Here is a 14,474-nt window from a genome sequence, read left to right on the forward strand (position 1 = left end):
CTCAGAAACAGCAAATGCGATAAAATAAATATTCGCGAAATAAACATTTAAGAAGCTGCTAACAACATTACGGTAATCTTTTTTCGCGCACATTAGAAATAATGTCACCGGCACCAATTAAGGATAGAAATTACCTTCGCGAAAGAGAAAGAGACGATGAATCGTATTGTTTTTTTTTTCACGACGCGAGTAAGCGACAGGTAACCCGAGAATGTCGTACGGTAATGAAAGTATTACGTGATATGGTCGAGCTAATTTCTGCTAGCATTTTAAAATTAAGCAAGAAAGAAAATATTTATGGGCACTTTACTAAATTACTTTTGCGCCCGAAAAAGATTCTACTGTATTTTATATAAAATGCGTAGCGGATTAGACACACCCGCTGCAAGCGGGTGATGACAAGATGACGTCGACAAAAAATTTAGTTATTCGAGTGAACTGCGAGTGTAGGCGGATGTAGAAAATTAATTACTACGAGGTAAAGAAATTACGAAGCGTATAAACTCATTGCATGAAAATATACTTTTCGGAGCGGAAAAATTATTTCTCCAAGTTTTTAATCGTTCTGTACATACATTATAACTCAAGAAATTGAAAAACTATTTTAAAGCTTAAACGTACTTGAAAAGTTTGCAGATGGTTTTCTTGAATATTATCGACATTTGTTACAAGAATGTAATTTAAAAAAATTAGAATAAGAAAAGAAATTGTAAAGTTTTTTCTCATTTTGACAAAAAAAAGAAATAATTGTGAAGTTTTTTCTCACTTTAATATCTTATATTTTACGCCATGCTGAGCAGAAATATGCAAATTTGCATATAAATAAAATTAAAACTAATATTAAATAAATATCCCTCTATTTTCAATTGTTCGTTAAGGAGAATATCACTTAAGATAATTAACGCAGTTGTCATGTTTGCAAGGTAAACTCGATTTGTACGCTAATGAATAATCGATTCTAACTCTTTGTAATTTCATGCCGTCGACAAATCTCGTTGAATCTTGTAGACACAAATGTGTACTGACTCACCTAAAGACGCTCTCGTCGTAAGATAGTAGGATGCGAACTGGTTGACTGATGCTACGTTTCTTTACTTCATGTGCCGGCTCGATGTGCACGCCATGGATTACCTGGAAACAAAGACGTAATTTGATTAGATTCTACGTAGAATGCTAAACTACAACTCAAGAGCTGTACGTATATTAACAAATTTGTAGATCCTAAAATAATGCAAAGTGTAGTTAAAATAGCGCGACAGTGTCTGCCTCATAAATTGCGTCTCTGCCATTTGCATAAATAGCAGATTAAATTAAGCACAATGAGCTGAATATGTCATTATATCTAAAATTAAATATATAGTTGTCTTCATGAGTAGCTGCAATAAAAAATACGTCGTGAAGTATTATTATCAATTTAATTTTTATTATTTTCATTCAATAATTATCTTTATAGATATCTTCGTACATCGTTAATTTATTTTTTAACATATCCCTATTACTTTACAAACAATCTCTGTATTTATATAAAAATATATAAAATCTATATAATATTTAATACCTACTCATCACTAATATATTTGAGTTATGCAACGTTTTTCTATTAGCTTCTATTTCTATTTCAATTAAAAGGTATAAATGTTTTTTTTTTTTACTTTTTTAACAATAAGCAAATATATTATATAAATTTCACAAGTTCATGGATTTTTAAAATTCTATAATTAATTATAATGAGATAGAAGAACAAATTGGTTTGATATATATATATATATATATATAATTTTTTTTTACTGTTTGTGAAATGTAAATAAAACCAATTAAGTTTCTGTAAAAGCGCATAAAGACGCGATATCTTGCATTCAAGAAACTCGAGTTTAGTATGGTCACGAATGCTCACGCTAAAGTCTATTCGCGTCTATTCTAATTGGTCGTCGAAAGTTGAGCTCGTTACCGACAGATCTTAGGAGAAGATGCGCTAACTATGAACTATTGAATCTAGCTTGGTATTATGATGCTAGCGGTGCGTAAACCTGATATGCTCCTCGATGCTTCAGGTTGCGAATTCTACAACGCAGCAGCGGCTGCAATCTCGCGCTCGCAGGGATAGCAGTTTGCGGCAAAGGTGCCGTAGCCGCGTTTACAGAGATTATAAGAGGGAAGAGACAGGTGCATAAACTAGATATAAGTTTTGGTTAACTTCACCACCGCCGAGCTTCAGTCAGAAGTTAGCGAGCGATAGATTCGCGGAACCGAACGGAGATAATGAATAGGAGAAGCGTGAAGGGAATTTGAGCAGTGCCAGTGGCATAAGAGCAGCGAAACTATATTCTGCGCAACAAATTCATAAATAAATCGACATTTTCATTGTAAATATACACAAGAATAAATAAATAAAAATAACCACAAGCAAATATATTACATAAATCTCACAAGTTCATTGATTTTTTTAATTCTAAAATTGATTATAATGAGATAGAAGAACAGATGTATATCGATTTGATATATATCAATTTAATTTAAATATCATTAATTTATATAGCGGATTCGTGTCACTCTGTAATGAGCTTTTGCCGCAATAAGGATCTGGCTTGCGTCCGACACTTCGTTTAATAGAACTTCGTGTAATCGAGAAAGGTCGCCGTTCGCTGCTTCGTCGCAATGGGCAGTGTGCTTGTTAGAAATGCAATTATGCGAAGATCCACGTTAAGTTTTAATCCGATCTCCACTTTTATACTTGTAGAGAGTTCCTCGTCTTGCGCGGAAAGCTCCTTAGTGATAATGCGATATCTTAAGAGGATAGTAGTGGCATTAACTACATCAGCCAAGGAGCACGGAAAGGACCACGAAGACCGGATCGAAGGTCGAAGTTAACGTGCAGTGCGCCAAGATATCATCACGTATATAGAAGATAACGATAGCTAAACCATGCGCGCACTCTGTCGTAATTTACAAACCACTCTAGCGAATAGTGCTCTCTTAATTATCAAACTTTAGACCGTTCCTAATTTCCATCCTTTCCTACCCACGGTCTCATCCGTTATAATACGCGAAAGGACGCGCGTGCCAGCGTGTACTTTTCAATCCGACGAAGTATCTTTACCTTAGATTTTCTAAAATTCTATGTTGAAACGTTTAATTGGATATAATGTGTATTTGTTTGCTATCATTTTATTTTACGGAAAAACATAAAATATGATAGCGCATAATAAAATATAGAATTAATTATTAATAGTGAAAATTTAATGAAATTTTTATCGAGCGATTCTAATATATACGTATTGTGTCATTTAGGTAATAAATCAAAGAAAAATTTTATAGATATATTTAGATATATAATTATCTATCTATCTATCTATCTATCTATCTATCTATCTAATATTTAATCGTCTGACGACTAATGAAAAGAAAAAAATAACCTGATTAAGAAAGTGAACAGTATTGATGAAAAAAAAAAAGAAAATGGATATCTATGAATATCCCGTAGAAAAATTCCATATAAATGTCACATCCATCTCGAATATTGACCTTAATTCAACAGCCAGCCAGAATAGTCGACATTAAGATGATTTCCACAGAGAATCGATATCTCTTGCACAACTATGTCCACTGGCCGCATAGGGATAGTAATGATAAAGATAGGTACTAGAAACTGAGGCAATATTAAAGTGGCTACAGTTGTACACATACAACAGTCTGAAAGATATCATTTCTAAATATTCAGAAAATATTCAGAAAAGTAATGCCAATATAAAATTAAAAAAAATATATATAATCTATGTAGTAAATAATTATAATATGTTTTTCAAGAAGATTTACGTTTTCATATAATAATGAAAAAATCGGAGAAATGTTTACGATATCCAAACTATTGTAAACGTAGTATTTATCATCTGATTAATAAATCTATTAGGAGCCTTCTTTTTGATGCGATAATATATCGATCATGAAGACATTAAAAGAATTGAATCATCAATTTTATATAATTCACTTCTCAAAGAAAAAAAACTTGTATACTTATTACATTTGCAAGGATAGAAAAACATCTATTCCATATGTATTTATTTATTCAAATTTTCTCTAATTAACTTGAATACTTTTCACATTTCCTTATATTTATAATAAATTTTGCTTTAATGTATTATTTTAATAGTAATTGCTAATTTTTGCATAAAGTTTTGCATAAACATAACAAAGGACATAAAATTTCCAATACACATATCTTCTTTTCTGGACGAGAAAGTATCTCGATGCACTTTGATCTATCATATATCTACGCGTCGAAATAGGGACCGGGGAATGAAAAGATCGTGGAAACTGGGCAGGTGGCAATTTCCGTGGTAGCCGTCTACCGTGATATACCCATCTCTTTCCGGTCGTACCGCATTTACACGCGGCACGATGGAAATTTTGTGTTTCCTACACGTCCCTGCACTTTTGTAACATTTTTATGCTTGTCCTACGCAAGCGGAGATGGAAACGTAAATAGCCTAAAATCGATCGCTCGTATATGCTCTACCTCGAGGCTTAAAATTCTGACATGTGGCAAGGAATAAATTGTTAATTATTACCATTTGTGAATATACCGACCTGAATCCGCATAATTGTTCCATTTTGATGCATAATTTAGCTTTGCCCATCCATTCTCTCTAATTTTTACTTAATGCCTTTATCGTTCCAAAATTTATTTTTTACGTATGATGACATATGTAGAGAGATCACGCTATGTGATATCAATATAAGACAAGAAAAAAAAAATCGATTACAAATTGTAAATTACAAATTCGTATTGTATAAGAAATCTTATATTAGATTGATATGAAAGCGCAATCTATGATTTTATTAATGAGATATAGTATTTAATACTCGATGTTTTTAATAAGTTTAAACATTATTGCTTGAAAAGATCTCAACCATGAATTGAGGTCGTCAATTATGGACTGTGAATATATTTGGCGAATTTTCGAAACAATCTGTTTCCGAAAACTGGCGTTAATGTAATGCAGTTTCTCAAAGTAGTGCGAGTCGCCCATCCAACCAGCGGGGTTAGAGAATCAAGGAGATTGATCTACGGCGGAAGTTGCGCGCGTGAATTTGAGGACATTATCTGATCGCATGGAGAAAGTAATTTATGGAAGTAGTTTAGCCGCTCACGATAAAACAAATTCCTCGTGGAAGAATGAACCGGAAGAACGCAAGCAAATTCTCGAGATTCCCGGGATCCTTTATTCCGAGTCTTAGGTTCGAATAGCTTTAATTAACTGAATGTAGTCTTCAAGAAATAATGATTGATCGCATTGTTTCTACAAATGGATCATGCCTAATTAAATTCTTTGCCGTTTTAGCGATATATTTGAAGAGGCAGTTGCAGAATAATAAAAATAGATAAAGCTTTTGTTAAGTTAACAACATATTTTTTTTAGAAATTTGATGTAATTCATAAAGTTTTGACTTCTGCCTCGAAAAGTTTTAATATTTGTTTTAATATTTGTTCTAAAAAGAGTTCTGGTGTAAAAAAAATAAGCATCCGAAGATATAGAACGCCAGTTTTTATATATGAAAAAAAGTTACAACTTTTTTCAATTAACTTTATTTCAATTAAAATCAATAAATTTTAATAACTTTCGATAGAACTTTTAAGATGTATCCGAGATTTCCAAAAAAATCCTAGATATCTTGTAGAAACATAGAAAATATTGAAAATCCATTACAATTCAAATATGAATTAAATAGTAATAAAGGTGCAAAATCGACACGATTTTGCGAAACGATTCGCGGAAATGCACGATTTGTTTTTCCTGACAAGCGCGAAGGGAGAAAGGAAAATAGCCAAAGTTTGCCTACCAAGAAACACAATGCTGGCTCTCGTCAATTAACGGAACGCGCGAGTGAGAGATTAAATGAGCTCTGTTATTTTATCATTTGTAACTAGTTGTTCTCAAACTGCCAAGGTCCTTGCCGGTCGCACCAACTTCCTCTTCCGTTTATTCTGATTGTCAGAAGACAGTCCCTGAACTTTGAAAACACGTTGGAGAATAGCTTTTGTGCTCTGCAGCGCCGTCGACAGCGAGATAAACTTCGTCGCCTACATCTCAATGTGCGTCCTTTAAACGATAAAATTCCATCCTGCTTAAATTCATTATCGCTGACAAGAAATTAACATCGCAGATGCTTTATGCTTCGAATTAATTGATATCGGCGCTAAAGCGTAGGAAGCTAAACATTTTTTAACGAAGCTATTCGCGCAAATTCAGCTAACGAGATGGCGATAAAAATCCTGACTCAACATCGAGACGAGTTAATGCCCTTGCTAGAGAAAACTCCTTTCGACAGGGTTGGGACACTGAAAATAGGGGAAAAGACACGTCCGTTCGAAATGAGATTTAAGGGAGAGGCGGAAAATCCTATTTCTCTGCCGCGCGCAGGCTCGGCAAAAGGTTCCTCGTACAATGGAGAACGGTTACGGCGACAGAGAGTTTGAAACCGGACTAATTGTTGTCCGAGACGAGGTAATTCCCCCGCTTGACGCCACGGCAGAAATCCCGTAATTCCACCCGATCCACTTCACTTTTTCACCCTCTCCTCCCCTCCACACCCGTGACGACAAATCGAATAAGCCGACTTCCATCAGTCATCATCAGGCGTGTCCGATACCGGATAATACTAGACGCTAGACAAGACGCGCAAGTACGCGGAATTATCCGCTCTCGAGTTTCTGTCATGATCATAATGCTGTGCAGTGGGAGCTGTCCGAAACACCGCAAGCATTATTGCGGTCACGATGCGAATCGGAACATGATAGTCGGCGTAATACATCAATTTCGCTTTTACATTGCGAACAGCACTTAAGTAGAGAAAATATATACGATATCGCGGCCGCGTTGAAATACGTGTTCAATAGTTTCGAATGTCACTTGATACGGCATATCTGAAAACGAATCTCTAGAGTTTATTGTTGTGAAATACGGTTGACGTATTGTGTTACCTATTTTAATCATGCATTTTGCAGAATGCAGTAAAAGCATTTACGTTCGATGTGTTTGGTTTCCCTCATTGAAAAGAAATAGTATATTCGGGAAATCGGCGGGAAAAAAAAAAATACATGGAGCACATTGCGATTTACGCGGTATAATTATCGACCATTCCGAGTTTTCCAACTGCAAAATGTAATTCTGATAAAAGACAGACGTCTTTGGGAAACTTTAGCACGGTTTAAGATTAAAAGTTCTATTCTTTCAAATGAAAAGACGGGCGCACAAAGTGCAATTATCTCATTGAAATAAAGTCAAGCTAAAGGAAAACGGAAGAAAAAGTATTACAAAACATGTTATTTGTAGAATTTCCTTTAAAGTAAAGAATAAACTTGATAGAAAAATTGAAATATTTTAAATTTCGTAATTTAATAGTAATATAAATATGATCGATTTTTTGACATTGTAAAAAAAAAAAATAATAAAAATAACTCATATTTTCTATAAAAAAGATCTTTTATCCCGCCTTAAATTTTTTAAAATTGTGCTGTACAATAATGGCTACAAGCTCATGAAGTTTATGAACATAATCAAAATTTATGCTTTTAACATCAAAGAAATTAAGAAAAAAATCTATTACAACATGTCAACAAGTATGCCAAATTAAAACGAATCAAACGTAAAATTTCGCCCTAAGTTTAGCAAAATGTTTTCGATCTCTCGTTTCCGCATAAGCTCGATAAAAATTTGAGCACGCATTTGGGGGAAGTGTAAGCACTTTTAGGTACTACGTGTACGTAGAAACGATTGCTTGTACGTGGAATCTTTTACTATTGGGAATACGGAAGGGAAGATGTCGTTTCGAAGTCCCCCTTGTGCCGCTGCCTGCAAAACGTGGGTATCATGTAAAAGGCATTTCCAGCGAGACCAGACACTCCCTAGTCGTAGCTTATTTAAGAATCGCGACGTTGCGCGATTGAATATTTCGTATGAAAAAAAAAAAAAGTGCGCCGCGAATATCTTATAAATTTCACACGAGTAATTAAGTTTTTGAAATCAGCAAACCGCACGCATTACTGTTGCGGCGCGGTTACATTCACGATTTTTGGATTTGCGAGGATTGGGAATACTGGATTCCCATATAACCACAGATAAATGGCTATTGCATTTTGTACAGCTCCTTCATGAATATGCAACTGCATTGTGTTATCTGCAAAATTATAGCTAGCAATTTCTATAGCCATGCAAAATGCGTTATCTCTTGATAGAATATCGCTTGCCAAAGATATCGGTAAGTAAATATATTTAAACATAATACGCACTCGCTATTTATATGAACTTATTAGTTGTTGTATTATTACACAAAAATAATAAGAAAAACTACAAAATACATTTATTGTATAAATTATTAAATAAACGTACATGATTTTATTCAAATATTTTTTAATTGTGACAACTCTAATAGCCACAAAAAATATAATGTGTAAAATAAGCTAAGTATATTTCTCTTTCTATTGCATAAAATTATTTGTATTATGAAAGTTATTAGCATATGTGTATGAGAGGCATCAATGTTCGAGCTACCATTGCGCAAAATATTAAACTTTTCGGCGAAATTACGCGTACATAATCTACCCGAAACGGTACGTTTGAACAATTGAAATGCCACTTAAGGAACCATTACCGCAAACTTGTTTCTACCATCTCGTTTAAATGCAAAATCATTAGAGCAGGTTTTCAGCTTTTGCCCGAGCGACAGGAGTTACAAAACAATGTACGAGCAGTTAAAGGTTTATTTCTGTATGTTATACAACTTTCGCTTGAAAATGTCACTACGGTGACGATATTTAAAACTCTCTTTTGTATATATTTTGATTGCCTAAAATTTTAACATTTAAATAAATTAAAAAGTAAAAATTTAATTAAATGTCTAGACTGTAAATATATTTTTCTCCAAACGATTTAATTTCGAATAAATATATATATATTTTATATATTAAGATTTATATATACAATAGATATGTAATTTTAATTTTTAAAACATATATCTATATATTTAGAAAATACATAGAAAAAGTATTAAATGAATAACAAGACACTTCTTTTGTTTGAAATAAATTTTATATTTTAAATAAATAATTTAAATAAATATATTTTTTTTTGTGTTTTAATAAAGTTATTTCTCTCGTAAATAATGCTTATGTGTGGATACGGGATAAAAAGAATATCCGGAAGTTTCAACAGAAACTGAATTACATATACCATCGCCTGACATTAACATGATTTCGATATCCATTATAGTAGCGTGTAAGGGAAAAAAGGGTAGCTCGCTTTCGCGATAATATCGTAGCGCGTACATGACTAGGGTTCGTTGCACTCACATGTCTCATATTTCCTGTCGTACAGAGTTTTTTTTAACACATCGCTAAAAAATCGCATAGTTAAGTAATCGCATAGTTAAAGTAATGGGAAACTGTATATATTTGCTTCTTTTTTACATTCTCGCTTTTTAATGTTATCGTTTTGTGACATGCGTAGCGTGTAATGTGTAGCAGTTTTTAAACAAGCACTAACAATAGACTAAATGTAATAACAATACACATGCTCTAAAGTTAATTCCGGAAAAATTGCGCTTTAGTCATAATAAGCAAAATGTATGCATTTAGTCGTAGTAATACTATAATCTTGCCATTTAAAAAAGCTCTTTTCTGTAGAAAAGCATAAGCGAAGCAAAAAAATGGGAAAAAATCTAATTAAAGTACGGGAAATCAAATATACCAGCGGAGAAATGGTTAACGAGCATTTCGCCTCGCCGTGTGTTCCCAGATTTCACATTTAACATACTGACACAAAGCATGGTCCGAGGTTAAATGCAAGATCTCACGTACGCATACACGAATGCGAGATGCAAATGCTACGCTCATCGAAATGATATCGGTTTCGGAATTGATGCGCCGAACATACACGCGACCGAATGCTCGAATTACATCCAGAAAGATCGAATGACATTTCGTAGGGCGATGACAACCGCTAATAGCGTATTCGCCATGCGAATTCGCTCTGACGTATTTACTATCGTTGATGTTCGCCGATGAATTCAAGACGCCGCTCTCTCTCTCTCTCTCTGGGTCTTATGCGAATTGATTCCGCAGGCACTTCGGTTACGTTTATTACCCTCGATAGTACTGAATGCGGACATCTCTCGCATTCGTGATTAGATACGCGCACGATGCCTTATCTAACACAAAGCACATGAGTACGGAGCGCGACTGTTAAACGCCTGTACGCCGTAGTGTGATCAACCGTGTTTTCGACCTTACTGCAAACATGCATAATGCACGAATGGCATGAACGTGCGATGAATAATACGATGTGAAAGAGAAGCACGAGCTTAAGAGTGAGTCAGCCCGATTTTTGTAAAACTCATTGCATCTTCAATCAAAGCGCGAATCTTTTTCCAGGGTTAAATTTAATATTATATTTATATAATGCGTAATTACGTAAGACGGTAATACGTTTTCTGCGAGTTTGCAAGAGGCATGTAATTTTTGCGCTAGGATTACAATAAAATCGAATAGATAAGGCAAGATAACAAACATAAATATCTACTTCTCGCGATCGCATACAGGAAACTTTCATTTCATATCTTATATTATATATATTTGTATTATAAAAATGACGTAAAACATGAACAAATATTTCGAAATAAAAGGGAGTAATGCAACAAAATATATTCATATGAAAAATGAGTCTTGTTTTATAAAAGACAAAAAATAATAATGCAAAAATAAAATCTTATCAAGAAGAGCTTTGACAGAACAACTGCTTTATATCACCTTTCGCGCTCAATTTGCAGTTTCGTAAAAGCAAGCATAAAGACAGCAAGCGAGAGTTCTTTATGCTCGATCAGCTCGATATTGCACGATTGTTTCTGTAAATAATATGTGCAATAGCATTTCTACGTCAAGGCAAGCTAATTAGTCGAGCAGAGAGCTGAATCGACTATAGACACGAAGGGATCTTGCTCATGTCGGGAATCCATTATGCAAGACATTGCAACCGGTACTAACGAACTAATTTGCTGCGCGTCACATAAAATGGAAGAGACATAAAGATAGGATAAAGCAGGATACAAACGCGCATATATCCCTATAAGTGCGCAGTTATTAGACTTCGCGTGACAGGGTAGACTAAAATAAAGTTAATTGGATTGGTAGGAGAAGACATCCATTTTGGAAACTATTATTAAGAAACGCGTTAATGTCTACGTGAACAATCCTGAAATACGTTTTTAAATGCCAGAAAATATATATAAATGATTTGTATAATTTATATCTCGATAAAACTATTTTAGTTTGACGAAGCAGACTTATAACTGCATCATAAACTTTAAAAAATAATTGTCTAAAAATACACAATAAGATACAATAATTAAATGCAATTTAAAAAATTTTTCTACTCTTTCTTTTTTTTTTAAAAAAAGATCAGATATAAAGATATTGTTATTTTGTCTTGGTACGTAAAAATTATATATTTTTATCAAAAAAGCATTTAATATCTATCTGCAATGTATCAGATAACGAAAAATAATTTTAGTAACGTAAACATCTTAATTATTTTGAGAAATTTAAATTTGATAATTGGTAATAATTTAAGATATTTTTCGAATCATGATAATATAATTAGTTTATCTTCAAACCTTCATATTTTTATCGTTGAAAAATTTTTGTTATCTGATTAATCTCACTCATCTTATTGCTTAGAGGCTAAATTTCCAGACGTGCACGTCGAGGCGAATTCGTAGCAAATTGTGCAGCGTGAGCCCTAAATAAATTTCGCATCCTGGGGCTTTGTGCTCTAACACGACAGGGAATTCCCGCGTACATGTGAGGATATAAGTGTATATATGCTCCTAGAGAATGTTATAAGGTATTTCGAGCAGATGCTCTTTCAGTCTAGCTGCGTTCTCCGCGCGAGCTTTAAAGTCAAACGAAATGATCTTTAATAAATCGAGATATATACACATTCATTCAATTTGCAAAAATCAAGTCAATTTGATAGCTCAATGATTCGATGTTTATTTAAGGTATTTTCTTATATATTGTTGAACATAATTTTCTCTATAAATATAAATGTTGCCAATTAATTTGAAAATTAAAAACAATAAAAGAGTCTTAAAAAATCTGATTATATATATATATATATATATATATATATATATATATATATATATAAACAGATATACACACCCTGTGTCGTTTATAGCATATATTAAACCACTACTCGACAATCTAGTCACCACCTCCGCCTCCTCCAAGTTGGCACGATGTGATCTACACGTAGCAATATTGCACCACATGCCGTGAATTCTCTCAGAGCCGTTTCGCTTAATCGAGACGGTGGTACCATGCGCCGCTCGTGCTTGCGATCGCCGAAGTAGCCCCGCAGCTAGCTAGTGACCATTAAAAGGTAGACGACGGGATGAAGGGTGTTTGGACAGGCAACGTTGCCGCCGCAAGTAAATGAAATCGGCAAGGGAGAAATCATTTACCCAAAAGACAGTTGTCAATAAGGATTTTATATATATATATATATATATATATATATATATATATATATATAAACAAATTCAATGACCTCTCGTTTTCTCTTTCCATAAAGAACGCACGTTTATTATAAGAAGATCCTTAAATGTCGTAACATGGTCACAAAATTTATTCGGCCAATTTAGTTTCAATATTCTGAAAATAGAACACGTATTGGAACAAAAATTTAGTTCATATAATAAATGTTATTTCTATATTACAAACACACGTCTTTGTATTTCGAAAATCTCGTAGTTTCACCATATATACATGCCGAATCATTTTCATTGATGTTTCATTAACTTTAATTTGCTTCAAGTCAAGAAAAATAAACACAAATAAATGTATTTAAAGTAAAATCTTTAGTGAAAATTCAATATTCTAACAACGTAAATAGATATAAATAATATAATATTTTAATATTTGACAAATAACTTAAAATAGTTTTTCCATTTATTTACATGCGTTTTATTTTAATCATATCTGCGTATTATGAGCTACAAATCAAAAGACTTAAAATAAAAATGTCATAAAATTTTAATACATAATTCTATTATTATTAAATGTAAGAACGTTAAATGTGAAAAATGGTATAGTTCATCATTTCTTTATCAGATATGCGCGCATAAAAATTTAATCTTCTAGATACGCATTCGGAGCAAGATATACTACGAAAAGCGCTTGTTATATTGATCATGTCTTTTCGAGCTTGGCCAATTCTATAATTCATCGATTGTGTACGACCATAATCCTCTTACTAATTCACCGCATATATTACATATTAGAATCGCACAGTCTACGTCAATCCACAGCCCTCGAATTGACGAAGATTATGTAAGCGCATACAAATATTTTTAGGTCGGTAATAGGTGTCGGCTCAATTAGTGCGGGATAACAGATTATTCGATAATTGATAGGCGACGTTACTCATAGGATATGTCACATATATCAATGGTTATTTTTTTTAACGAATATAACAAATATGTATGTACATGTAATATAAAAATTGATAAATTAGTATTGTCGACGACAATGATCGATGTTATGATGTTATATAAAATCATTCATTAAAATTAACAAAACTGTAGAAAAGTTGATTTAACGAACAATAGCATGACAGTCGCAGGTCAATAAGCCTGACGATGCATTCTATGTTAAGTTAGAGAGTTAATCAAACGTTAGGCTATAGTACCATAAATTTCTCTCTCTGGCCAGCGTGGAAAACAAAATTTATGACCTCACGTAGATCGATCGCCTGTCTCGAGACCAAATGGAGTCTGAAATTCTTCCGCAGCCGACTGAAAAAACAAGATTTACGATAATTGGATTTTGTAATTCCATCGCTCTTGATTCTAAACTGAAATCCAAAATTTCTTCCAAGCCAGACAAATCCGATCTGCGGTAATTAAGTCCCGCAATTCAGGGATTTTAAAATAGAATCCGATAAATTTATCTAAATATATGCTATTCAAAAATATATACATTATAATAGTTAATTTTTTAAATAAAGTAAAGGAGAAATGAAAGCGGCAGAAAAAATGAAATAAAATATTCACTACAAATGTTAACTTTCGAATCAAAATAAATAGAAACATAAAACATATAAAAAAAAAAATCGATACTATTTCTCATGCAATAAATACACTTCTTTAGCAATAGATATTATTCTCTGACAATCGGAAAAAATTGATAAGGATCTAGGATGGCGAAGAGAGAACGTGCTTCGAAAAGCTTAGGCAATTTTTTGAAAATTATGAAACGAGTCAGTGGCAAATAATCTGTGACACATTCGACAATAAACTTGAAATCCACATATAAAATTGCGCATATCAAGAGTCGGGAAAGTATTGACGACCACCAGCAACACGAACGCCTCGGTCAATCCCTCAAAACCGTGGCAATTCTCCTTCTCAAAGTCGATTCT

At 33.3% G+C, this 14,474-nt stretch overlaps 2 protein-coding genes across 3 annotated transcripts in view; one reads left to right on the forward strand and one right to left on the reverse strand.

Moving 5' to 3' along the window:
• The window catches only part of LOC126850238 (endoplasmic reticulum aminopeptidase 1-like), a 286,545-nt gene that overhangs the window by 133,697 nt on the left and 138,374 nt on the right, over positions 1-14,474 (forward strand). The window lies entirely within an intron of this gene.
• LOC126850251 (leishmanolysin-like peptidase) overlaps positions 1-14,474 on the reverse strand; it is a 242,140-nt gene that overhangs the window by 131,101 nt on the left and 96,565 nt on the right. Inside the window, exon 3 of the mRNA XM_050593060.1 lies at positions 1,031-1,131. Coding sequence (XP_050449017.1) covers positions 1,031-1,131 — 101 coding nt within the window. The remainder of the gene's footprint in view (positions 1-1,030; positions 1,132-14,474) is intronic.

Source organism: Cataglyphis hispanica, chromosome 6 (assembly GCF_021464435.1).
Source record: "Cataglyphis hispanica isolate Lineage 1 chromosome 6, ULB_Chis1_1.0, whole genome shotgun sequence".
Classification (NCBI taxonomy): domain Eukaryota; kingdom Metazoa; phylum Arthropoda; class Insecta; order Hymenoptera; family Formicidae; genus Cataglyphis; species Cataglyphis hispanica.